General features: G+C 37.1%; 1 protein-coding gene across 1 annotated transcript; it reads left to right on the top strand.

Moving 5' to 3' along the window:
- Nucleotides 1–45: 45 nt before the first annotated feature.
- Nucleotides 46–25,128, top strand: VPS26A (VPS26 retromer complex component A). The gene is made up of 9 exons (XM_060112749.1): nucleotides 46–162; nucleotides 5,065–5,214; nucleotides 11,955–12,030; nucleotides 13,132–13,288; nucleotides 13,927–14,091; nucleotides 15,746–15,852; nucleotides 19,620–19,688; nucleotides 21,639–21,781; nucleotides 23,349–25,128. Exons 1-9 carry the CDS (start codon nucleotides 154–156, stop codon nucleotides 23,460–23,462), a joined length of 990 nt encoding a protein of 329 aa, XP_059968732.1. The 5' UTR covers nucleotides 46–153; the 3' UTR covers nucleotides 23,463–25,128.
- Nucleotides 25,129–27,763: the final 2,635 nt, after the last annotated feature.

Here is a 27,763-nt window from a genome sequence, read left to right as displayed (position 1 = left end):
GGCCAGTGCTGGGCGAAGGGGAGGAAGGGAAGGGAGGGGTCACGTGCGGCGAGCTGCCCAAAGTCACGTGACGAAGACGCTGGGCGGAGGAAGCGGGGGCTTGGAGTTCTCCTGAGGGAAGAGGAGTGAAGTGTGGGGCACCCGGCGGTGGCGATGACAATGGTGAGTGCGCGGCGGCTAGCGCGCTCGCTTGCAGCCCTCGTCCCGGAGCGCGCGGCGGGACGGCCAACGGCTGGCCAGATGTCGCGGGAGGGGCTGCGGGGAGCGGCTGGAGGGGGCAGGCGGGCAGGGCGGGGGGCCGGGTTAGGCCTGTTTGGCCGCCGCGGGGTCGGGGACTAGCGGGCTGCGCCGCCCCTTCCCGGTCTCGGCGAGGCCCGAGCACCTGCGGGTGGCGGCGCGTTCTCCTGGCCATGTCGGAGCCTCTGCTCGCGTTCCTCGATCGGCTGTGGGGGCCCTGGCTGGGTACTCGGACCCCGCGCCGCCCCTCCTCTCCCCTTCCAAGGTAGCCAGCCCCACTGCTCCTCCCGGGCAGCCTCGCTTCCTTTCAGGTGGGATGACCCAAGAGTCCCCCAGTTCCGGACTCGGGGGGACTTGGTCACTCTCTTCCAGTGTTGATCAGGAGCTTGATAAACTCCGTGATTTTTTTTTCTTTTTAGCCTGCATACGGTGATATTCTGCGATTTCCTGACCCCAGTTCAGCCTTGATGTTGATACTTATAGAATGGGAGAGAAAAAGAGAAGGACGTTGGAGGGGAGGACGTTTTTAATGCAAAAGGCAGTAGTTTCTTGCGCGCTGTTTTAAGCGTTGGGTCTCGTTTCCTTCACTAAGCCATTCTGGAAACTTACCGCTTTGGGATGTTGAAATGGCCTAGGGAGCAGAGGAGGGAGGGAAATCTGAGTACTCTTACCACAGTTAGTGGGAAGCACCAGCGTGGGCACGATGGCGTTTAGCTTTGTGTGTGTTGGCGATCTTCTCTAGATTTGATCTCACTTGGCTCATTTTATGGTAGTATTCATTTACTCGGTTCACTTAGCAAGCTTATGTTGAGCGCCTACTGTGTGCTCTCCTTAATAGTACCTGCTTTCCCAAAGCTCACCCGGTTCCGTAAACTGCTTGAGACTTCTGGCTTATAGACCAAGCTAGGTTTATTTATTTATTTTTAAGTTACTTTGAATAAATACATTTAAAGTCAGAAATCGAGTTGTTTTAATTTATAAAAGAAAGTGAGGACAGACATGTTCATTCTTAAACTTGGAACCTTTTCCTCTTTTTTTTTAACAAATAATTACAATACTTAGGTGCTCCCAGGGGCCCTGAGCAAGACTGAAACAGCCCTTGCTCTCTTGTAGCTTGCAGTCCAGAGGGAGATAAACATTTATTTGTGTAATTATTTGTTTAACGTGGAAACAAATAATTACAGTTGTGATAAGAAGGAAGTATTGGGGGACCTTGCCTTGTCAGGGAGTTAAAGAAGGCTTCTTTAGTTGAATATAATTTGCAAAGAAAACTTAAAAGGCCCTCCTATCTTTTGCTTACATTTAAAATTATTACTTTTAATGAGCTTTTGAATTATGTTCAAGAGCAATTTTTATTTTCAAGTTACTCTTGAAACACAATTGTAAAGCTTTATAACACTGAAATGGGCACAAGTGTAATAATATATGTATGAAAATTTGCTGTTTCATTGTTCGTGTATGCCCTAAGTGAATAAATTTTGAGAGCCTCTCTTCTGCCTCACCTTGAGTTGCATTTCTTTACAGCCACTGGATGTAGTGAAATTTCTTCAGTGAGGGCTAAAAAGTTTGTATTTCAACATATACACGTGTAATTTTGCTAGATGGTAATGCTCAGTGTTAGGTTTACAAATTTTGTGAAAAATCTTAAATTAACCTAAATTCAGTGATATGTAGTTTAGGCTACGATTGGAAAACTGTGAGAACAATTGCTCTAATATTTAAGTAGTCATATATATTGCCCTCTAGTTATTTAAAGGCCACCTAAGAGTTTGAACCTGTATATTGTCTAGTATTGCTGCTGAAAATCCCCTATTTTGAATGCTCACTTGAAGATATCTTTTCTAAAAGAACTTGATAGTCTTTCTCGTAAAAGATTTCAAAACTGCCTTCTGTAAATTCAGCAGAAGTATATGTTAATATATCCTAACCCTCTTTACAGCTTTTATTCCTTTTCCTTCTTCTGGCCTTCACCATTCTGACCATTTTTTTCCTCTTTATATATCAGAAGTATTATAATTTGATTGTGAATAATTTTAAGAAGATTTTAATTTTGTGACTTTTTGTTTGAAATACAGAAGATGCACATCTTGAAATAAAAACTTTATTTATTTATTTGGCCACACCATGCGGCTTGTGGGATCTTAGTTCCCTGACCAGAGATTGAACCCACGCCCTCAGCAGTGACAGCGCAGAGTCCTAACAACTGGACCGCCAGGGAAATCCTTTCTTTTTTTTTTTTTTTTTTTTTTTTAGAAATAAAAACTCTAGAAGACTTTGGGTAGAGAATCTTTCTTTCAACTCCTTCTAGAAGGAAAACAAGACAAACTTTTTTCTCAGATATTTTTGTCTCTGTTATCTACATGCACAATTTTCTGGAGGCTTTTACTAAGACTAGTTCATTTTTGATGTGTCCTAGTGTAAAAACCTGGATGTTAACCCAGTGCTAAATTCTCATGGCCTCATTAACTTAACCGTGTTAAAGTGCTGTAGTTTATCATTCAACCTTTTGTTTTTCTGCATATGCTTCACTAGGCATTTTTTTATTTCTTCTGATCTCTCCCAATCTTAGTGTTTTGATTGTGTTGAAAAGTAAGTCCATTTTAAATTTTTAGTTATGAAATACTTAATGCATACAGAAAATAATAGAGGATAACATAATTTTTACATATTTTTAATGCCTAAGACTTACATTTTTACATATAGTGTCAAAATAAAACTTATTGTTTACAATTACTAATTGTTAGTTAATTGTGAAGTTTTATGTGACTTTTAAGTCTGTTTTATACCATTTTAATTAGTGGCAATTTTGATTTTGTTATTTTATTTTTGACTATTTGATCTTTTAATATCAACTTTCAAATCCCAGTTCAGCTGTATGTGTTAACTATATGTATGTGGGAAAAGTTACCATAATATTTCCTTTCATTTGTAAAACAATTTTTATAGTTTTCAAATCTCGTTTTCCTGCAACCAGCTCTAGGAAGTATTAAGGGGGAATGAGAAAATTAAATTTTATTTTCCTGCTTCTATTTTATAACCTGAATTTTGGACTGTCATCTTCTACCCTTTCATAATTGCTCCTCCCACAGCAGCCCCCCCCCCTTTGCTGGCTCAGTGCTTTGCACATAGTTGATAAATAGTAACTGATTTTCAGCTGCTATACATTCTCATATTTGTAACTCTTAGGAGAATGTATACCATTTTGAGCAAGTTTTGAATTTAAAACTTGGGGTATGAAAGCTAACTAGGAAGGGACAGTGCACATGCCCTATCATTGATGTTTTTCATTCTAAGTTAGTTCAGAATAGTTTTTTTTTTTTTTAATAAATTTATTTATTTATTTAGGCTGTGTTGGGTCTTCGTTTCTGCGCGAGGGCTTTCTCCATTTGCGGCGAGAGGGGGGCCACTCTTCATCGCGGTGCGCGGGCCCCTCACCGTCGCGGCCTCTCTTCCTGCGGAGCACAGGCTCCAGATGCGCAGGCTCAGTAGCTGTGGCTCACGGGCCCAGCCGCTCCGCGGCATGTGGGATCCTCCCAGGCCAGGGCCCGAACCCGTGCCCCCTGCACTGGCAGGCAGACTCTCAACCACTGCGCCACCAGGCAAGCCCCCTAGAATAGTTTTCTAATTAAAATTGTTTGTCATTTATAATATTGCCAGGAAAGATTAAAACATCTTGCCAAAAGGAAAATTTGCTGGTTATGTCTTTGGAGTATGTCATAAGTACTAATCTGGCAATCCTTTGAGTTGATTTCATGAAATTATAATCCTTTTGTTAATAAAGGATTAATAAAAATAAAGAAGTGGGAATTCCCCGGCGGTCCAGTGGTTAGGACTCCGAGCTTTCACTGCTGAGGGCCCGGGTTCTATAACTAAGATCCCACAAGCTGCGTGGCACTGCCAAAAAACAAAGAAGCAAGCTCAGAATTTAGGAAAACACTATCTCCTTTGATCATAGTATCACCCTATGACCCACATAGTCTTAGCAGGATCATTAGCTTGTTTGCTGTCCTCCTGAGGACAGAACCGAGCCTTAACGCAAGTTCCTTGCTCTAGAATTTGCTACTGCACCAATACTAACTTCCTGCGGGAGGGCTGGTCTTACCAAACATGCCTAGTTTTAGCTCACTTCTTTTGGGTATTCACAAAATTTGCAGAAATTTAATTAGTCTCCTCCATTAGAGCCAGTTTTATTCCAAGGGCTTACACAATGTAACACATGCTGTTCAGACCTATATAGCAGTAGATTTTACCATAAGTAGTACATTGTAATAACTCATGAGTAATTGGGATTGTATGAGTTTCATTATAGCAGTATAATGAAAGAACCTCATAGATGTATTACTAAAGGTAACCTTTCAAATCCAGATGTTAGGATTAATTTTTTAGCCACGCGGCATGCATGCGGAACTCCCCCAACCAGGGCTTGAACCTGTGTCCCCTGTAGTGGAAGCAGGGAGTCTTAACCACTGGACCACTGGGGTAGTCCTTTTAGATCTATGGTCTATGTTAGTATTTGATTATTTATAGTGGTTACCTGTGGAAATGATTGAAATTATAACGTGTTTAAATTTGTTTTCTTTTTTGTCTTTTTATTTTATTGTGGTAGAAAACATATAACATAAATATATCCTCAGCAAAATTTTAAGCATACAGTACAGCATTAACTGTATGCATATTGTATGAAATTTTAGTTTTGATGTAGTATTTGATATGTTCTTATTTCCTTGTGAATTCATAGATTAACTGTAGGTTATAGGTAATTAAATTTGAATTAAAAAATGTAGTGACTGACAAAACATAATTATGAACATTTTCCTTTTATTTCAGAGTTTTCTTGGAGGATTTTTTGGTCCCATTTGTGAGATCGATGTTGTCCTTAATGATGGGGAAACGAGGAAAATGGCAGAAATGAAAACTGAGGATGGCAAAGTAGAAAAACACTATCTTTTCTATGATGGAGAATCTGTTTCAGGGAAGGTAAATGTTTTGTTTGGAGAATTTCCTAGTTGTAGAGTATTAGAATTAGTCATGAAAGTGGCTTGTGCTGTATCTAAATTTGAATGATTTTATTAGAGATGGAAAATTTTTTTCATAAGGTCAGTTAAATCCTTGATTCAGTAGAACATTTACAGGAAAGATTCTTAAACTGGAAGGGTTACAGGGGCAGAGTCTAAATTAAACTGTGTGCAAAATTTTGTGTGTTTGTGACTATGTGCATCTGTTTAACTTCAGACAGTTTCTACAACGGGGCTGTGATCCGCTCAAAGTTTGTTCCTCCTTTAACATAAAGTTGAGTTGTGGAGATTGGGGATAATTCTCTAGTATATCTTTCTAAAAGTTTCTTTCTCATTCTTTATAGCTTATCTGTCTGTACTACTGTCATTGTGTCTGTTGATCTCATTTCTTGATACTCTGTAGAGGACTTAAGTACATTTGGAATGTGTCCATGCATGGTCAGATACATTTATGATACCTTCTGTCGTTTAACTTTTTCCTCCTTTTCCTTACCAAGTGATGTATAAGATTATTCTTATACCTTATGGAACATGATTAGTACTCATTAGTTTGTGATACTGAAGAATGGTAATATCCTAGATAAAATCAAGTCATAAAACATTTGAAATAATTTTTCTAAATACAAAATATTAAGAGTTTCTCTCCCCTGCTTGTTAAGGTGATACATACACATGGTAGATAGTTTGGGAAATAAAATAATTATCTATATTCCCATCATATGGAAATAATTCACTGTTAAAATTTGAATGTGTTTCCTCCTAGTCTCTATGCATTAGTTAGTGTATGTATAATATATTAAGCATACCTTTTCCCTATTATTGGATATTTAAATAGTTTCTACTGCATTTTTCAGACTGCTTGTAGTATATCACCGTATCTTTAGTAATACAGACATGTTTTTAGTAATAAAACTTTAGTACATAAGTTTTTCTCCAGATTTCTGTAGGATAAGATTACTTTCTTAGAATGAATTCCTGGAAGTGAGTTGCTGGACCAGAAGACATGAATATTTGAAGGGTATCAATACATACTAACCTGGAGAATTTGCATCAAATCACATGTTCACTTAATGCCTTGTTTCACTCAGGGTAGTACTGAATATGGTCACTTTTTAATCTTTGCTATTTCTATAGGAAAAAGTGATATTATTCTTTGATAGCATTTCTTTGGTTACTAGATAGGTTGAACTTAGGTTTATTAGCTATTTTACTGCATCGTCTATTCTGGTCCTTTGCCAGTTTACTTACTGATGTCTTAGTGTTATATCTGAAATAAATTTTTTGCTTTTCTACTTTACCCTCCCTTTAAAATGATGGGGAGAAAGAGAAGAGGCCTGAAAGAGAGCAGACAAAATCATTAAAAGGATGGAACATGTCAAACGAGTAAAGGAAATAGTGTTGGTTCTGTAAGAAACTGCCAAACTGTTTTCCAAAGTAGCACTACCATTTTCAGCAGTGAATGAGAGTTCCTGTTGTACCACATTCTAGCTAGCATTTGATGATGTCAGTGTTGTAGATTTTGCCCATTCTAATAGTTTTGTAGTGGTATCTCATTGTTTTAATTTGCAGTTCCCTAATAATATGATGTTGAACATCTTTTCATATGTTTATCTTCAAATATATATATTTTTTGGTGAAGTGCTTGTTCAAATCTTTTGCCTAATTTTCATTTGGGTTGTTTGTTTTCTTCTTATTGCATTTTAAGAGTCGGAAACAGCCCTTTTTGGAAAACAGCCCTTTCTCAGATGTGGCTTCTGCAAATATTTTCTCCCAGTTTATGGCTTGTTGTCTTATCTTCTCATTTTCTCGCTACATGTGTAAATTTCCATTTCCCTGACACCTAATGAGGTTGAGTGACTGTTCATATATTTATTGGCTATTTGATGTCCTTTGTGAAATGCCTATTCAAGACTTTGGGTTTTGGTGGGGGGGTTTTTTGGCTCATTTTTATACTCAGTTGACTTTTTTTCTTATTGATGTGTAGGATTTTTTTTTTTTTGGTATGTTCTTGATACATGCTTCTCAATATAGAGTGCTTTGCATATGTATTATAAATATCTTTCTGGCTGGATTTTTCACTATCTTAATGGTGTCTTTGGATGAACAGGAGTTCTTAATTTTAATACTCTACAAATGTTAGTGCTTTTTGTATCCTGTTTAAGACATCTTTGCCTACCGTATGGGCATGAAGATGTTCTCCTGTTTTTCCTATAATTTTTTTTTTTTTTTTTTTGCGGTACGTGGGCCTCTCACTGTTGTGGCCTCTCCCGCTGTGGAGCACAGGCTCCGGACGTGCAGGCTCAGCAGCCATGGCTCACGGGCCCAGCCACTCCATGGCATGTGGGATCCTCCCGGACCGCGGCAGGTGGACTCTCAACCACTGCGCCACCAGGGAAGCCCTTCCTATAGTTTAAAACAATTTTACATTTCACATTTAGATCTTCAGTTTTTTTGGAATTGATTTTGTCTTTGTGATATAGGAGTCAAGGCTACTTGTTTGTTTGTTTGTTTTTCCCCGCATGGATATCTATTAACCCAGGACATTTATTGAAAAAGCCATCCTTTCCCCCACTACACTGCAGCATCACCTTTGTCATCAGCCGGAGGTTGTATGAGTCTGTTTCAACATCTCTGTTCTGTTCCATTGCTTTATTTGTGACATATACTTTCATTTCTTTTTTTTATTATTATTATTTTTAAATAGCTTTATTGAGTTGTAATTCACATACCATAAAATTCACCCTACAGTTCAGAGGTGTACAGTTCAGAGGTTTTTACTATATTTGCAGAGTTGTGCAACTGTCACCACTATCTAATTCCATAATGTTTTCATCACCCCAGAAGAAACACCATACCATTAGCAGTAACTCCCTTGGTGCCATAAACTGAATGTTTGTGTCCTTATAAGATTCATGTGTTGAAACCTAATCCCCAGTGTGATGTATGGGGGGGGGTGAGGCTGGGGGGTGGTTGGGAGATGATTAGGTCATGAGGGCAGAGCCCTCATGAATGGGATTAGTGTCCTCAGAGAAATCCCATGTGCACCTTCTGACATGTGAGGACATAGTGAAAAGACAGCCGTCTGTGAACCAGAAAGCAAGCTCTCCCCGGACACCAAATCTCCTGGCGCTTTGATCTTGAACTTCACAGCCTCCAGAAGTGTAAGCAATAAATTTATGTTGTTTTTAAGCCACCTAGTCTATGGTATTTTGTCATAGCAGCCTGAATGGATTAAGACACCTAGCATCCACTAATCTATAAATGTGCTTTCTTTCTCTATGGATTTGCCTATTCTGGACATTTCATATAACTGGAATCATAAAATATGTGGCCTTTTGTGTTTGGCTTCCTTTACTCAGCATGATGTCTTCAAGGTTTATTCCTTTGTTAAAAAATTTTGGTAAAAAATATATATAATAAAATTTGCCATATTAACCATTTTTATGTGTATAATTCAGTAGCATTAATCACATTCACAATGTTGTGCAATCATCACCTCTATTTTTTTTTTATAAATCTGTTTTATTTATTTATTTTTGGCTGCATTGGGTCTTCGTTGCTGTACTCGGGCTTTCTCTGGTTGCGGAGAGCAGGGCCTCCTTTTCGATGCGGTGCATGGCCTTCTCATTGCAGCGGCTTCTCTTGTGGCAGAGCAAGGGCTCTAGGGTGCACGGGCTTCAGTAGTTGTAGCATGTGGGCTCTGTAGTTGTGGCTCCCGGACTCTAGAGCGCAGGCTCAGTAGTTGTGACACACGGGCTTAGTTGCTCCGTGGCACGTGGGATCTTCCTGGACCAGGGCTCGTACCCGTGTCCCCTGCATTGGCAGGCGGATTCTCAATCACTGTGCCACCAGGGAAGCCCCCATCACCACTATTTTAAAAATTTGTTCATCACCCCAAACAGAAACTTTGTACCCATCAAGCAATAACTACTCTTTTCCCTTTTCTCCCAGTCCGTGGATACCTCTACCCTACTTTTTTTTTTAATGTTTATTTATTTATTTTTGGCTGTGTTGGGTCTTCGTTGCTGCTCGCAGGCTTTCTGTAGTTGCGGCAAGGAGGGGCTGCTCTTTGTTGCTGTGTGGGGGCTTCTCATTGTGGTGGCTTCTCTTGTGGCGCACGGGCTCTGGGCGCATGGGCTTCAGTAGTTGTGGCATGCACGCTCAGTAGTTGTGGCTCACGGGCTCTAGAGTGCAGGCTCAGTAGTTGTGGCACATGGGGTTGCTGCGCACATGTGGAATCTTCCTGGACCAGGGCTCAAACCTGTGTCTCCTGCATTGGCAGGCGGATTCTTAACCACTGCTCCACCAGGGAAGTCAGTCCCTCTAGTCTACTTTTTTTCCTATAGATTTGCCTGTTCTGGGCCTGTTCTATTTCATATAAGTGGTCATATAAGATTTGTCTTTTTGTGTCTGCCTCATTTCATGTAGCATAATGTTTTCAAGGTTCATTCATGTTGTAGCATGTATCAAAACACCATTCTTTTCTATAGTGGAATAATATTTCAGTATATATCTGTGTAGTATATGGATGTACCACACTTCTTCATCCATTCATCAGTTGAGGACATTTCAGTTGAGGATATTTGGGTTTCTATTTGTTGACTGTTATGAATATTGCTGTACATTTGTGTGTTAAGTTTTTGTGTGACTGTGTGTTTTCATTTCTCTGGGGTGTATACTGAGGAATGGAATTGCTGGGTCATACGTTAACTCTATGTTTAACTTTTAAGGGAACTGCCAGGCTTTTCCAATGTAGCTGCACGATTTTATATTCTCTTCAGCAATGTATGAGGGTTCCAGTTTCTTCACATTCTTGGCAATACTTATTATTGTCTGTATTTTTTATTGCCACCTTAGTGGGTGAGAAGTGGTCATAATGGTTTTGATTTGCATTTCCCCTAATGATGAATAATATTGAGCATCTTTTCATGTCCTTATTGCTGTTTGTATAACTCTTTTAGAGAAAAGTCCGTACATATCCTTTGACCATTTTTAATTGGGTTATTTGTCTTTTGATTGTTGAGTTGTAAGAGTTTTTTATATACTCTAGATACAAGTCTTTTGTCAGTTATGTTTTGCAAATATTTTCTCTATTTCTGTGAGTTGTCTTTTCACTTTCTTGGTGGTGTCTTGAAGTACTAAAATTTTCTATTTGATGATGTCCAGTTTATCTTTTGTAAAATTTCATTTCTCATGCTTTTGGTGTCATCTGAGAAACAGTTGCCTATCCAAGATAATGAAGATTTACACCTATGTTTTCTTCTAAGAGTTTTGTAACTGTAGCTCTTACATTTAGGTCTTTTATCCATTTTGAGTTAATATTTGTATATGGTGCGAGGTAGGGATCCAATTTCATTTTTTTGTATGTTGAGATTGAGTTGTTCCAGCACTATTTGTTGAAAAGAATATTCTTTCCCCATTGAATTGTCTTGGGACTCCTGAAGCATATACTTTTTAAAGTTAAATTTAATTGCCATCTGTCACAAAAAGCTACAGAGAAGGAAACAAAATTACCCATAAGCATACATTCCAGAAGTAACTCCTGTTAAGAATTTTTTGTGTAGTTTAAAAAATATAATTGGCATTATACTTGTATACATTATACTTTGTATACAGTTTGACCATGCTTCCTTCATGTGACATACCATGCACATCTTCCCGCATCATTAACTATTCTTTGACCTTATTATTTTACTTTATACTTTATAAAGTATTATATTATACTTTAATTATACTCCATCATATGATATACTACAATTTGTTTAATTATTTACTTGTTTTTCTGAGATATTAATTTGGAAGGCAAGTAACTAACTCATCCTGGTCACAGATATGGAAGATATAGAAGCATGAATATTTTAATTATGTAGTTTACAGACAGAAGTAACTGAACTTCGGTTTTTATTGGTCCTTAATTTCTGTTGTCTTTTGAAAACACTATTTGGAAGAAAAGCTTTTAAGAGTCATGCTACCAATATTTTTTATAGTAAAGAATAAACCCGGAAGTATGCTTTTTGGTATGTTAGCTAATCCTTAAATGTTTCAAATTTTGTTTTTAATATGTATGTACTTTATAGATATTTTGTCAAATTAAAATGTATAAAATTAAGGTTTCCATTTGGCACATATGAATTTAGGGATTTTAGATTATATATTTAATTTGAAAAGCATGTAAGGTAATCATACTCAAAATTTAAATCTTTAGACATTTTGTTTTTAGGATGAGTAGCAGACTCAGGGCAATAAGCATTGCTTTTAAGATCAGGAATTATAACAATATATTGTTGGTTATAAAAGGCTGAAAGTGATCTTTAAGGTCAGTTCTTGGAATTAGTAATAACCTTACATTAAAATGCTGTTGTAGAATTTTTTAACTATTTGACCTGAAAACATATTTGAATAGTTGAAAGTTTTCCCTTTTATTGAGTCTTTATAGTTCTCCAGCTGTAAAGAAGGATTCCTTACTAACAAAGAAGATGCTTTAAGTGTACGTATAAGTAATAGGTTCATTACTGATTGTATATGAGTAGGTTTTACCTTCTCTGGCGCTATAAGGTCTAGGTAGGATCTAGGTATGTGGTGGTGTCTCAGATTTCAGAAATGAATACCTGAAATATTTATACATTGTATTCATCTGGAAGCAATCTGCTAGTAGGCCCACAAAGGATTGTTAACATCTCTTACAATTTCATGTTTTGGCAGGTAAACATAGCCTTTAAGCAATCTGGAAAGAGGCTAGAGCACCAAGGAATTAGAATTGAATTTGTAGGTCAAATTGGTGAGTTTTAAAATAGTATTACTTTTTTTTCTTTGATAACTGAGTTTGAAGAGAGTTAGCTTTATGGAAAGAAGGAATTGATTTTGCGTAATAAAAGAGGATTTATTTTATAAACATTAAATCATGTTTCTTTTAATTGTATTAAATGATATTTGACTAATCCTGCCTTTATTTGTGATTAAACTTAATTACTAAAAGTGAAAGGAGTTATGTAAGCTACCAGCCTTGAAAAATAATTCAAGTAAATTAGTTTACTCACTGAAATTTCCATCTGCCTACATTTTTCACCAGCTTTATTCACAATTAACAGTGTCACCTTCATCCTTCACTTTCTAATTACTCATGCCATTTTTCTTCCTAACTTAGTGTGTACCTGTAGCCAGACTCACTTGTCAATAGAAAATTCCATGTGAAAAGGAAAAGTGTAATTTCTTTTTGACTTAGATCAACTTGTGTATGTTTCCATATGTGTATTTCAGAGACATTCTTGATTTAGTAGGAGTTAAACTGTATAAATCTTTTGGTACTGCAGATTTGGAAAAGAGAAAAGAAAATAGGTCCTAGCTTTCTAAGTTTTACTGTACATTTTTAAAGTATCAAAATTGGAATGGGTGGATATTTATTTACATGTCTATTTTGGATGAGATTATATTTAAGGGACAAATTATAGTAATTAACTGATAGTTCATTTTAGTCTTTTGCGTATTATAGTTTTATCAAGGTAATATATTTGCCTAACTAAAGCAAAACAACAAGACAATACATTTTTTGCCTAGAAGGGAGGAAGTTCAAATAATTGCTGGAAATATGTCTGTTAAAACAGCTTCATACTGGGCAAACCCTAACTGCATTAAAGGAATGAATTCATTTGTTTATAATAGAAATTTTCATTTTGCTATGCTGCTTGAATTTTTTTATGCCTAAGTGGAGCATAATAGTGAGAAAGATAACGGAATTCAGATCATAGCTCTAGTATTTAAAGTGGAGACAAATCCAACTAATTCTTTTTGTAAAAATTATTTGCTTTGGAAGTAGAAGTTTGGGTTTTAATGAGATGGGTATTAAATATAATTGGTCTTTTTGCTTTTTAAAATTTCTTAGAACTTTTCAATGACAAGAGTAATACTCACGAATTTGTAAACCTAGTGAAAGAACTAGCCTTACCTGGAGAACTGACTCAGAGCAGAAGTTACGATTTTGAATTTATGCAAGTTGAAAAGCCATATGAATCTTACATCGGTGCCAATGTCCGTTTAAGGTATGAACATGTATCAGAAACTGTAGACAGAATCAAAACCAGAAAGTAATGACTACTACTGAATGTCTTATTAGAACTTCTAATTATAATTTTGGACTGGAGGACTTAAGATTTTTAAAATTCTGTCAAATATTTTGTTTTTTTCTGGCTAATGCTCATCTGATGTAGTAAAGAGCCTTCTGTAGTTTTAGAGAATCCTATTATGAGAAGTTTTAGTCATACACTTCCCTGTATGAATCGTTCTTAGGTACTTCATTTGTCCTGTAAATGGAATTACTCTCTAAATCCATTAGTTTCCCAATGAATCTCATTTAGTGTATGGTTAAGAAGTGATCTAGAAAAAAAGAAAAAACAAACAAAAAGCAGTGATCTAGAGAGATGTCCTCAAGTAGGCTTGATGATGGTACTTCAAATTGATCTAAAAAGTATGTACACTATTCTTAAAATTGAACTTTGTATTTTTTCCATGGTGGGGGCATTTATTTAAAAATTAAAACTTCTTCATGAAGTAAGTGGAGTAAATTGATCCCTAAGGAGTTCCAGGAAGGAGAAAGCAGAGTTGCAGTTAATGTTTGCTTATTTAAAACACTGAGATATATCACAGGAGATTTAACTTGTCCTCTCCATTAATTTTGTAGGTATTTCCTTAAAGTGACGATAGTAAGAAGACTGACAGACTTGGTAAAAGAATATGATCTTATTGTTCACCAGCTTGCTACCTATCCTGATGTCAACAATTCTATTAAGATGGAAGTGGGCATTGAAGATTGTCTACACATAGAATTTGAATATAATAAATCAAAGTAAGTACCTTTCACAAACAGATAACATAAATGTTCAGGGAAAATTAAGAAATAAACCTTTTATGTCTTTGTAAATTGGTCAAGGTAAGGATAGAATCAACATTAATCTGATGTTAACAGACCAACAGAATCTCTGAGCTGAAAGAAACTTTAGGAATTTGGTTTTGTTTCTGACTCAGTGCAGATGTCTTTCTTACTCTACTCCTGGTAATTGGCCATTTTTTATAGAGGATCTCACCATCTCAGAAGGCATCTAATCCTATATGTCTCAAAAAATTTACCTTCTTGTCTTGAGATCATTTTAGCTGGTCATCTCTTTAAAAATAAGCAAAAATGCTCTTTTTCTGACTACATGAGCAATACATTTTTATTATTAAAAAAACTGACAATGTAGAAAAGTCAAAGGAAGTAAAAATACCACATATTTTCACCATTACTACTTAACCACTATTAAATCCTCTTGTATATCTTTCCATGGGAGGGGGTATATATGTTTATATATGTTGTGCATTTTCAGAAGTGGGGTCTTATTTTATTTATTAATGCCTTTTAAAGCTTTATTATGGAAAATTTCAAACATATACCAAAGTATATATCTAAAAATATTAATAATTTCTTAACCTCATCACATATTTAGTCAGTGTTCACTTTTCCCTAATTTACTCATAAATGTTTTTTCCCCATATGGTTTGTTCAAATCAGTATCCAAACAAGACTTGCTCAAATCCAGTGGATCCAAACACACTACATTTGGTTTTTTTATTCTCAAATCTCTTTTAATTTATAGGTTTTCTCTTTTATTTATTTATTTTTCATTAAAGTTTATTTGTTGAAGAAATGGATATTCATTCTTTTATCCCCTTCCTGTGCAGTCTTCTGTTACATGATTTTTATTACTTGTCATGTCCCAGTTTATATCACTGAAATTATGATACACACGTGTTCAGGGTCTTAAATTATGTTGTTGATAACATTATTAGATAGTTTAGGACCTAAAACTTGTCACTGGAAGCCTCCCTTCAGACTAACATAATTGCATTAATCAACTCTTGGGATATTATTTTGAGATCCAAACTTGGGAGAAGTTTAAAAAAAAAAAAGCCCTCTGGGAATTACAGGAATTCCTAGGTTTGCTACCATATTATTTCAAGGTCCCTGGGAAAAGTCCTTGATTAGTCGGTATTACAGCAACAAACTCAATTTATGGAGTCTCTCTTTGTGGCCAGGTGACTTGTTAGCTGCACTATTCTAGCACTTGCAGTAATACTGACACTAAACCCATATGTAGAGTTTTTAATGTTCAAAACATCTTCATACACCAAATAAAAATTTTCAGGCATAAAAATCTTAATTTTTCATGCTTAAGTTGTTTGGAAACTAAGTTAACCTCTACATAGGGACCAACAATTAATCAGGCCAATTCTTCCCTCTGAGGTGTATCGATGGTCAAGTAAAGTTTGCTTCCTTATTTTTATAGTAAAATGATGAGTACTTTTTTGAAAAAAGAACATTAAACACATGAATAGTCAGAATGGTATTCTTAAATAGTATTTATCCTACAGATGTCTAATAAAGCCTTTCAGGACATGTTTCACTCTTTTTGTTTGTTTTGTAAACTGATATTTAGTAAGTGACAAATACTCTTTCCCCAAAGGTATCATTTAAAGGATGTGATCGTTGGAAAAATTTACTTCTTATTAGTAAGAATAAAAATCCAACATATGGAGTTACAACTGATTAAAAAAGAGATCACGGGAATTGGTAAGTTGAAGAGTATTTGAACTGAAATTCATTTTAGTTGAAATTTTGAAATCTTAAAATATTGTTTAAACTTAAATATCCACCTTGGAGACTAACTTTGATACTTAATATTGCTGGCAGTGAGTTACTCATTTATGTTTTTTTAAAAATTAATTTTTGAATAGATAATAAATTCACATGGTTCAGAAATAAAGTGTGAACGATTATACGGTAAAAAGTGTCCTATTTATGTACTCCAGCTACTCATAGGTGATATGTTTGTAAGTTTTAAAATCCTTTAAGTATTTATCCATATACGTGCAAGTGCCTCTATATTACACCCCCCCCTTCTTAGTTTTTATATACAATACATACTTTAGAGTTCTTTACATATCAATGTGTGGAACACTTCCTCATCTTTCTTACAGTATTCCATTCAATGGGTGTACTAGCTATTGGTGTATATAACAGGTTGTTTCTAGTCTTTTGCTGTTATAAACAATGCTTTAGTTAATAATATCTTTTCACATATGTGTTGGTTTGTGTGCAAGATAAAATCTTAGAAGTGGAATTGCTGTTTCCAAGGGTATATTCATTTGTAATTTTGATTCATATTATCAGTTTTTCTTCTTTATGGACTGTACCAGCTTGCATTACTACCAGCAATGAATGTAGGAGGGTGCCTCTTTCTCCTTGTAGTCTCATAAGCATGATGTTATAAAACTTTTAGCTGATCTCATGGGTAGGGGGAAAAGTTTAATTCATTTTTCTCATCTGAGTGAGGGTGAGCATCTTTTCATGTGTATAAAGGCCATTTGTATTTCTTTTCTGTAAACCACCTATCCATATCCTTTGCCCCATCTCTATTGGATTATTAGTCTTTTCCTTTTGATGTGTAGAAACTCTTTATATATTAGGAAAATCAATCCCTTTTTCTTCTGTTTTTGTTTTTTTTTTTTCTTTTTTGGCTGCACTGGGTCTTCGCTGCTGCGTGCAGGCTTTCTCTAGTTGCGGTGAGCGGGGGCTGCTCTTCATTGTGGTGCACAGGCTTTTCATTGTGGTGGCTTCTCTTGTTGCGGAGCATGGGCTCTAGGCGCATGGGCTTCAGTAGTTGCAGCATGTGGGCTCAGTAGCTGTGGCTCGCGGGCTTTAGAGCGCAGCCTCAGTAGTTGTGGTGCATGGGCTTAGTTGCTCCATGGCATGTGGGATCTTCCTAGACCAGGGATCGAACCCATGTCCTCTGCATTGACAGGCAGATTCTCAACCACTGCACCACCAGGGAAGTCCCCCTCTTTCTGTATTAAGAGCAGCAAACTTTCCCGTTTGTCTTGCTTATGGTGGTTTTTGCCATCTATAAGTTCTTGATGTTTATGTAAGTCAGATTTATCAGTTTTTACTCTTATGGATTCTGGGTTTTACACCACAGTTAGAAAGGCCTTTTTTACACTGAGGTTCTAAAAATAATTTTCTGTGCTTGATTCTACTAAAGTAATACATTATAGTTTAGGAATTTTGTTTAAACTTTTAATTTATTTGGAATTTGTCCTGATGTAAGAGATCAGCTATGGATCCAACTTTACTTTTCTCCAGATAGCTGACCAGTTGCCCCCAAATCTTCTATTGGTTCATAACTGTTTTTTTTTTATAACTGCTTTTTTTTTTTTTTTTTTTTTTTGCGGTACGTGGGCCTCTCACTGTTGTGGCCTCTCCCGTTGTGGAGCACAGGCTCCGGACGTGCAGGCTCAGCAGCCATGGCTCACGGGCCCAGCCGCTCTGCAGCATGTGGGATCTTCCTGGACCGGGACACGAACCCGCGTCCCCTGCATCGGCAGGCAGACTCTCAACCACTGCGCCACCAGGGAAGCCCCATAACTTCTTTTTAATTTTAATTATTATTATTTTTTTGGCCACACCATGTGGCTTGTGGGATCTTAGTTCTCTGACCAGGGATCAAACCTGTGCCCCCTGCAGTGGAAGTGCGAAGTTCTAACCACTGGACCGTCAGGGAATTCCCTGATTTTAATTAATATTTAGATTTAGTTTGTTCCCTTTAACTTTGCTGGTTTTCTGCTAAAAAGGATTTTAGGCAACACTTTTTAAGAATTTATAATTGGTAGTCATGATTTTAAACATCTGTAATTTCTTAATCTCCATTTTTCACCTGCTAATAAAAGTTAAAGTGATTAGGGACTTCCCTAGTGGCGCAGTGGTTAAGAATCCGCCTGCCAATGCTCAGATGTGGGTTCGAGCCCTGGTCCTGGAAGATTCTACATGCCACAGAGCAACTAAGCCCGTGTGCCACGACTACTGAGCCTGTGTGCCACAACTACTGAAGCCTGCGTGCCTAGATCCCGCACTCCGCAACAAGAGAAGCCACAGCAATAAGAAGCCTGCACACCTCAATGAAGAGTAGCCCCCACTCGCCGCAATTAGAGAAGGCCCGTGCGCAGCAACGAAGACCCAAGGAAGCCAAAAATAAAATTAATTAATTAATTTTAAAAAAAAACCCAAAACTGTCTATGGTTTAGAGAATAAAAAGACAAGCCACAGACTGGGAAAAAAAATATTAAAAAAAAAAAGTTAAAGTGATTTAAAGATATTAAAACCAAACTTCAGGTTCCCATTTGTTGTTTAAAAAGAAATTGTTTATTTAAACATTTTTTTCTAGTTATAAAAATTATGTTCGGTTCTGGAAAATTTTTTTTTTTTTTAAACTCAATGGTGAATCTTTTTTTAAACATTTTATTTATTTATTTATGGCTGTGTTGGGTCTTCGCCTTTGTGTGAGGGCTTTCTCCAGTTGCGGCCAGCTGGGGCCACTCCTCATCGCAGTGCGCATGCCCCCCACTATCGCGGCCTCCCCTGCTGCAGAGCACAGGCCCCAGACATGCAGGCTCAGCAATTGTGGCTCACTGGCCCAGTCGCTCCGCGGCATGCGGGATCCTCCCAGACCAGGGCTTGAACCCGTGTCCCCCGCACTGGCAGGCAGACTCTCAACCACTGTGCCACCAGGGAAGCCCCTGGAAAATTTTAAATAAAAAATAATTTGTACTCATAATCCAGAACAGACCTTAGCCTTTGCGTATTATATATTTTACAACATTGGGATCATTACTATATGTTTTAGTGTACCTTTTAAACATACCATTGACTGTTTAAAAGAACTGTATGTCAGGTATTCACTTTGATGTTTTGTCTATGTTAAAGTTAACAAGAGAAAACATTTTGGGTGTTGCAGAGAAAACTAGCATGTCAGTGCACTGCTATGCATTGCTAGTTTCTATTTTAGCAGATATTAGAAATGATAGAAGGAAATCTGTGAAGATTATTTCTGAACTGTATACAGTTGACCCTTGAATAACATGAGGTTTGAACTGCATGGGTCCACTTATAGTGGATTTTTTTCAGTGGTAAATATTACACTACTACATGATCTGCAGTTGGTTGAATCCACAGATAGGGAGGAACCGTGGATAGGGAGGAGTGGAGGATACAGAGGACGGACTATAAATTATACACACGTTTTCCTGTGTGTACGGTCAAGTGCCCCAGCCCCTGCAGTTTTTCAAGAGTCTATTGAATTACCTTTGGGAGGAAGGGAGTGAGACCTTCAGTTGGGTGGTAAGTAAGTGTAGATCAAGAAATAGAAAAGAATGATCAACATTTTCACAAAAGGGGAAAGTAAATTAGTACTCAAATAATGTAGTCAGAAAATAGGAAGAAGGTATAAGTCTGGAAATCATATTCTAGCAGTATTTAAGTTAATTTTATTTACATTATTGCACTAGGACCCAGTACCACAACAGAAACAGAAACAATCGCTAAATATGAAATAATGGATGGTGCACCAGTAAAAGGTAATACACTTTTCATTTACTTTTAAGTTGCAGGTAGTACAGATAGCAGTGTTCATGGCAGATTAGTTTGAAAGTATTTATTCAGTGTGAATATATATATATGAATTCTTAAAATGATTCTTACAATGATTTTTAAGATCATCTTTGTATAAATGCTGAGAAGACTATAGTAGTACTTTCTAGTTTGAAATAAGGTTTAATTTTTTACTCAGTTTAAGTTTAGAATTTAGAAGAGACATTTATGGATATCTCTTCCCTAGTTCTGAATTTATAATATTTTAATTATCTTTCGTTACAGTAGTTTCTCTCTGTAAATCTTTTTTACTCACGCTGAACATAAGGTGCAGTATAATTGAGTATTCATTTCTGTGGGATTTTGGAGTTCTTATATAGCCCTCAAGAAAATAAGCAGTTCCCTTACTAGATAATTTTCAGTGTCTAAGATAACGAAGCCAGTATTTATCATTTTAAACTTATGTCTTTGGCTTTTTCTTACTCTGTTAGTAATTACTTCAAAGAGTAGTTACCATTTACTGAGTACCAACTATAGATGAGGCATTGTATTCTCAGGCCCTGTCAAGTACCCTACCACACTTTGAGTTAGGTAGTTGTAGCCCTTATTTTATACATGAAACTGAGATGTAGAGGTTAAAAACTTGTTAAAGGTGATATACTGTAGGGGAGGCAGAACTTTCCCTCTACCCGTCTTAGATTTTCAGCTGGAATTCTTTAACAAAAAGATTAATAAGAGAAAAACAGTTGATTAATGGATGCAGTACACATCACCCAGGAGAAACCTCAACAAAAAAGTAACTCAAAGCTGTGACTTAGAATTTCAGCTTATATAGCATCTTCAAAAGAACAATAAATTTGGAGAGAAATGACTGGGCAAAGGAGAGCAGTTTAGGCTTCCCAGGGCGGCAAACTACAGGCAGGTAAATATGTGGGAGAAAACCAATGGAGTAGGCTTGTTTGCAGATTCCTCTGGTGCCATCCCTGGGCTGAAAAGAGGCTGTTTCCAGTAAAAGGAGAATTTATATCCTGCCTTTAGGCAGAATGGGGTTCTTTTATGCTTTTGCTGCTGCTTAATTGCCTTCAGGTCAAAATAATCTGTATGTCAAAGAGGAATATTTTTCGGTGACATATTCTGGTTTCCTTCGATAGCTAGTCATTGTGCAGTTGGAGTTTGAGTCCAGGGGTTTCTGACTCCAGGACTCTTGTGTGTGTACTCTTGTGTTATGCAACATAACTTTGTAAAATTCCAGCAGCCACAAATTTTTATGTAAAGTGATGGGTTGTACATCTTTAAGGAAATAGATATACATAAGAAAAGTATTATATAAAAAGGATTCAAAGCAGAATATGCAAATAATTATTTGTAGAAAAAGAGAAGCCATGAGAATCTTAATAGCAATCTTTCTGGTAATGAAGGAATGTCATCATTCTGAACATGTTTGTTGCTTTGGGTGAATTAGTAATAAGTATTCCAGAATTTATACACATGATTAGAAATTATGGTACAGATGAAACAGATGGTTAAGTGACTTGGCTGGAGTTGGGATTCAAATCCAGGCATTTTGGCTCTAGAGCAGTGTTTCTCATCTAGGGGCAATTTTAGTCCCCCCTCCCCAGGGGACATTTGGCAATGCCTGGAGACATTTTTGGTTATCATATTTGGGGACTGCTACTGGGATCTTGTGCGTAGAGGCCAGGAATGCTGCTGAACTTCATACAGTGCATAGGACCTTATCCACGACAAAGAATTATCAGGCCTAAAATGTCAATAGTGTCAAGGCTGAGAAACCCTTGTCTAAAGCTTTTGTTATGCTGCTGTCTTGTGAGGAACTGAAGCATTAATGTCTTCTCTATGATGCTTAGTTTTAGGTGTTATGTAACTATTGATATATTTAATCATCCTTTAGAATTAAATGGAAATTGCTTTTCTTTCAGGTGAATCAATACCAATAAGACTGTTTTTAGCAGGCTATGACCCAACTCCAACAATGAGAGATGTGAACAAAAAATTTTCAGTAAGGTACTTTTTGAATCTAGTCCTTGTTGATGAGGAAGACAGGAGGTACTTCAAGCAGCAGGTATGGTGCCACCCAGATGTTATTTTGTTCTGTGGCAATTCTAAAAACACCTGGAAAGCAGCCACTTTTCTAAGCTTTATTGTACTGAGCAAGTGGGGGTTTCTAAGTGAAAACACTGACAGTATGATATAGAAGTAAGCATGAATGGAACTATGTTGTAATCCATCTCTTCTTGCTCCGCGGCATGTGGGATCTTCCCGGACCAGGGATCGAACCCATGTCCCCTGCATTGGCAGGCGTATTCTTAACCACTGTGCCACCAGGGAAGTCCCTAATACTTTTTAAATATAAGATGTTTATCATAAAACTTGTTCTCATTTGAAAATCAATTAAAAGCCTTTGGTGAATTTTGAATAAAAGATTGTGATTAGAATGGTCTTCTGTATTCTGAATCAGATTAATAAATATTTGAATGTCAGTTGAGTGTTCAAAACTAAATTAGAAATTATTCTGGAAAAAAAAATTATTCTGTGTTGAGTACTGTGATGAATATAAAAGCTACCTTTTTAAACATGGTTTGTCCTCAAGGTCCTCACATTGCCAATATGTGGAAAGAGAGAGATTGTATAATTAACAGAAAACTTAAGTAATAGTTTGACAGTAATTTGGAAGAGAGAAAAGTTACTCCGCTAATGCTGCCATAATGCTGTATAATTAAAATTATAAATGGTGATTTATAATTTCAAATTAGATTATATGAAATTTACAATTTCCAAATCAATTACATATTGGGGCCCTATTGAGTAAGTATATGCTTCCCACGAGCATTCATTTGGATGTTTAAATTCTGCTATGTTGGTTAAAAAACAAACAGCCTGCCCTGATTTTATGAAGCAAGTAATTTTAAGAATTTAGAAGAGAAGAGATCTCAGGATGTATTGGTTAGGGTAAGACTTAGATAGGCAGAGGAAGAGGGATTTGAAGAATATAAAGGGGAAGATGGAGGGAAAGTTTAATTTGAAGTGCGTTAGACGCAGAGAGTAACCCAGTTTGGCTGGTGGGGTACTGGGGTCTAGGTAGGGAAGAGAGTGATGTTGATAAATTGGATAAAGGTTATGGAGGGCTTGAATGCCAGGTTGGAGATTTATCCTGGAGGAACTGAGAACTATTGAAGAGTCATCCAAGCAATGTTTTAGACTAATCTGGAAGTGATAGGAAGGATAGCTTAGAAAGGGGTATCAGGCAAGGGAGGGAGAGCCATCTACCAGGAAGCTATTTTAGTATCTAAGGTTGAAGTGACAAGGGCTTGAATTTGGATAAGGGCAGTGGAACAACAAACAAAAGGTAGATTTTAGGAATTCTTTAAAGCAGTAATAGCTAGAACTTTGTGCCAGATTGGATTCATGGTGGTGGCATGCATGGGTGTTGGTGGGGGGGAGCAGAGTTGGCAGAAGGGGAGGCCCAAGATTAGAATTGGAAAAAGGTGAGTCAATTAGGAAAGAGGAGGGCTTTTGTAGGGAAGAAGTTAGTTTTGTTATGGTTAAAATTGAAGTGGCATTATTTCTATGGTGAAAATATAAGGAATAATATGAAGACATTAATTTGTTGTCTTGCATTTGTCTTCTAGGAGATAATTTTGTGGAGAAAAGCTCCTGAAAAACTGAGGAAACAGAGAACAAACTTTCACCAGCGATTTGAATTGCCAGAATCGCAGGCATCTGCTGAGCAGCCTGAAATGTGAACTGAATAGGAGAAAAAAAAAGAAAAAAACTCCTATATCTGTTGAGATTTAAGTTCGGCAGGTTAAAGATGGTTGCAGTGTGTAGGGCGGGGAAAAGGCCAAAACTCCCACTTATGATAGTCTTCCTTTATCTTACAGTGCTGAGTTTATTTTATGACATAACTAAATGTTCTTCATGTATATACATTTAAAAAGTGCTTTCTTTGAAACACTGGAACTTTCTTAAACTGCCGTGTTGTTGTTTTTTTAACCACACACTTTCATTTAATGATAAGCACTCAGCTGTACATCAGTGTAAACATTAAAGATTTTCATGTGAGTAGGTTGGTATTTGTAATTTTGCTTTCTTTCTGCATAATGTTGATTACAAATTTTTTATTCTCCTTTTTCGTGCTAATGATTACCTCTTATTCTCTACATGCAAAAAATTAAACATTTTGTGTTCAAATAAAATTAGAAAAACCTGAGTGGCCCTTAATCCTGCAAAGATTTAAAACATGGCATCTCAATATTTTTGAAAACTACATTTTTGTTTTTCCATACGTGTTTGAGAAATGCATATGAGTGTTTCGCTGTAGGTGCCTCTGAGTCTACCATTTCATGGCTTCCTGAATTTTGTTCTCTTTGAAGTCTTCTGTGGTGTGAATATTAAATTTTTTTCCGTAAGAGATTATATGGCATGTCATTGCAGCTTTTTTTTGGGGGGGTACCATATTAAGTAACCATTTTGCTACTACTATCAGATAGGTACCACGGTATGTTTTCTGCAATGTGGAGTTGACTCTGTTGGCATTTTAGTTTGTTAAAACTATATAATTTTTCCATAAATACTTTGAAAAAAATTTTTTTTGATTTAAGGAATCTTTTTAGCACATATATGCAAATATAATTTTCTTGCAAATATTCTCTTCCCTTTTCAGGGGAAAATTTGAGGATGGGGGACTCAGGAGAACTGGTGAAGTATGTAGTTACCCAAATCTCGACAATTTCATGTTTGTTAAATTGGAAACTTGACTAGTTCAAACTCAAATTTAAACTAATTCATCCACTCTGTTTAAATTTTTTTAATATTAAATTCAAGTATTGTTCAAAGCCTCTAAAAAAGAAGGTTGCAGTCATCTGTTTTTATGCTATGCATGGGGGTCTGATCGCAAATACACTAAATGTGGGGTGTAGGAATTAAAATGAAGCCTGTTGTGTGAAAGTACTTTCACTTACGGTTCATTGGTTTTTGTACCAATATTTTTTATACACTTCAGTGCAAGTCTTGTCAATTAACCTTACTTTATGGGTAAGCTAAGTAACCCAAATTACATTTCTTTAAGCCTGTTTTACTACTATGGCACTTTGAAAAATGGTCAGTAACCAACTTCCTAACTGGCAAAAGGTTCCAGGTACCATGTGCTGGAGCATCTATTTTAAATGTGGATATCTGTGAATGGTAATGTTTTCCTTCATGTAAGTGCCTGTTCAGAGTTTCAAAATTTTAAAATGCCAAATATTTTAATGGTCACTTGCATGTAGTAATCTGGAAAATATTAAAAGAAAAATTGAAAAACAGTTGTATTTAACCAGCCTTAAATTGTGCAACCATGATGTATAATAAAGAATTTGAAACACATACTGAGCTTGCTATGTGAATGATTAAAATATTTATATTCTCAAATCTCTTCTCATTGTCATATTTATCTTTGGGGACAGGATTGCTCAGTAGTTTAGGAACCTATAATTGTGATTAGAAGTTTTTAAAAATATTCAATTTTAAATATATAATGCTTTTAATTAGGTGGCTTAAAACACTGTCATAAATAGGACGCTTATTCACTTTGCTTGAAACTTTGTTGCATAACTGATTTAAAAAATAAAAATTTGAACTCGGTATTTGGTGAACTGTAAAAAGTTGGCCAGTTAATTAGAAATGAACTGAAAAAGAAATTTGTCGTTAATAAAGAGTACAATATCTAATCCAGTGGTTCTCAACCCTGGCTGCACATTCAAATCACTTTAGGAGTTTTTAAAAATAATCATGCCAGGGGCCTCCCTGGTGGCGCAAGTGGTTAAGAGTCCGCCTGCCGATGCAGGGGATACGGGTTCGTGCCCCGGTCTGGGAGGATCCCATATGCCGCGGAGCGGCTGGGCCCGTGAGCCATGGCCGCTGAGCCTGCGCATCCGGAGCCTGTGCTCCGCAACGGGAGAGGCCACAACAGTGAGAGGCCCACATACCGCAAAAAGGAAAAAAAAAAAAAATCATGCCAGGTCCTATCCCGGCCAATAAAATCAGAATTTCAGGGGCCCGGACAGCAGCATTCAAAAACTACCCAAGATTGGGGCTTCCCTGGTGGCGCAATAGTTAAGAATCCGCCTGCCAATGCAGGGGACACAGGTTCGAGCCCTGGTCTGGGAAGATCCCACGTGCTGCAGAGCAACTAAGCCCACGTGCCACAACCACTGAAGACGGAGTGCCTAGAGCCTGTGCTCCGCAACAAGAGAAGCCACTGAAATGAGAAATGAGAAGCCCCGCACCGCAACAAGGAGTGGCCCCTGCTCTCTGCAACTAGAGAAGGCCCCCGTGCACAGCAACAAAGATCTAAAGCAGCCAAAAATAAATAATTAAATTTATTTAAAAAATAAAAACTACCCAGGATTGAGAACCACTGTTCAAACCATTTAATTAGTTATTTCTCTCGCTGGTGAAGAGAGAAAGCTAATTTCATTGTTTTGAATTGGGGAGGAAAAACTTTCCTCTACCCACTTTTGTGTTTGAGAGCCTACTAATTAAACTGACAGATTAGCAACAGAAAAGACAGTTCTAATCGAGTTAGAGGAAGTTCACAAAAGTGTGACTTAAAGGGGTGGTTAGAATTTGGGGCTTATGTATCATCTTGCTAGGGGAAAGGGGGTGAAGTACGCTTATAAATGACTTAGAGGAAGTTGTGGGGAGAAAGCACTAATGGGAAAGCAAATGATTTTTAAGAAAGATAAAACGATCCTTAGGAAAATAGATGGTAGATATATGATAATTCTGTAACGAAAGTCTGTTTAGGTGTCGATTTCTCGCTGTCTCTGGTGATGAGTTAATCTTCCCTGGTTGCTCCCTGTGAGGGGATTTATGGCAATGGAGTTCTTCTGGGAGGCTCTGCTATTAGGCAGACAGGATTTCAGGAACTCCAATGCCTTCTACCCAAAAGTTTATGCCCCAGTGGCATATTCTGGACCCCTTCAATGTGGATCAAGTAGTTGGAATACTCAATTCTAATTACCTTGTGGGTCAGTAAAGTCTTAAATTGTTCCTTTTATATTCAGCTGAATCTGCTGAACACATATACAGGCACTCTCCAGGGGGTTTATACTAGCCTGGATTGAAATGTAACACATCTTACAGTTTCAAATCAAAGATATAGTGAGGAAAATGTGCACTCTTAAATATGACAGATCCCTTTTTAGGCTTGGGATCTTCTATGAGCATAATTCTTACGTCACTCCCCTATTTAAAATCTTTCAGTGACTCGATTCCAGGAAAAGCTTAAATTCCCTATTACAAAACACCTTCAGCTCCAGTTATGCCAGACTCCTTGGAGAAGGCGTGCCCTTGTGCCGGCACGTCACTTAAGTTCTTGTAAGACTCTCCAGGCCACTCTTGTCTGACACCATCTCCACCTCTAAGTCAAAGAGATGTCCCTTTGTTGTGCTTCCAAGTCATGCTGTGCACACCTCCAGGACTGTTTACCACACTTCTAGAAGACTTTTTAATTGTATGGACTTAATAAGCCTCTTGAGGGCTCAGCCTGTTTTGTTTTGGTATACTTTGTGCTTATCACATAATACATTCAATATCTGAATAAATGGATGAAGCTTATTTCCCTAGTGCTTATAAAATTAAAGGTGTCCTCCTTTAGAAAAAAAATGTGTCTAAATATAAAATTATGGATAAGAACTGTTATGCAACTTAGTATTGGAATAAAGGAAATAGACTAAGCTCTCTAGGAGTCTTATCAGGCTGGGGAGAGAAAGCAAGACAGCAGAGCAGGACCATGTGGATACTATCTACAAGTTCTACAAATGCATTTGATTGTTGCTCCCTCCCTCGGTCTGGGGAAACTGGACCAGGTAATCTCTAAGACCCCTTTCCTGCTCTATTACTCCATGATTCTAAGGGATAAACAATTTGTTATCCAGATCATGATAACCTTACATTAGAAAAATACTCTAGAAATGTCAAATTACAGAATTTGTAGGCAAGATGTGAGGGGGAGAAATCTACTAGAATGTGCTTTTGAGAAAACATAAGCCAGGTTTTGTTA

This window comes from Mesoplodon densirostris, chromosome 1, assembly GCF_025265405.1.
Source record: "Mesoplodon densirostris isolate mMesDen1 chromosome 1, mMesDen1 primary haplotype, whole genome shotgun sequence".
NCBI lineage: Eukaryota > Metazoa > Chordata > Mammalia > Artiodactyla > Ziphiidae > Mesoplodon > Mesoplodon densirostris.
Note: the sequence above shows the minus strand (reverse complement) of the source record. Positions and strands in the feature narration are given on the sequence as shown.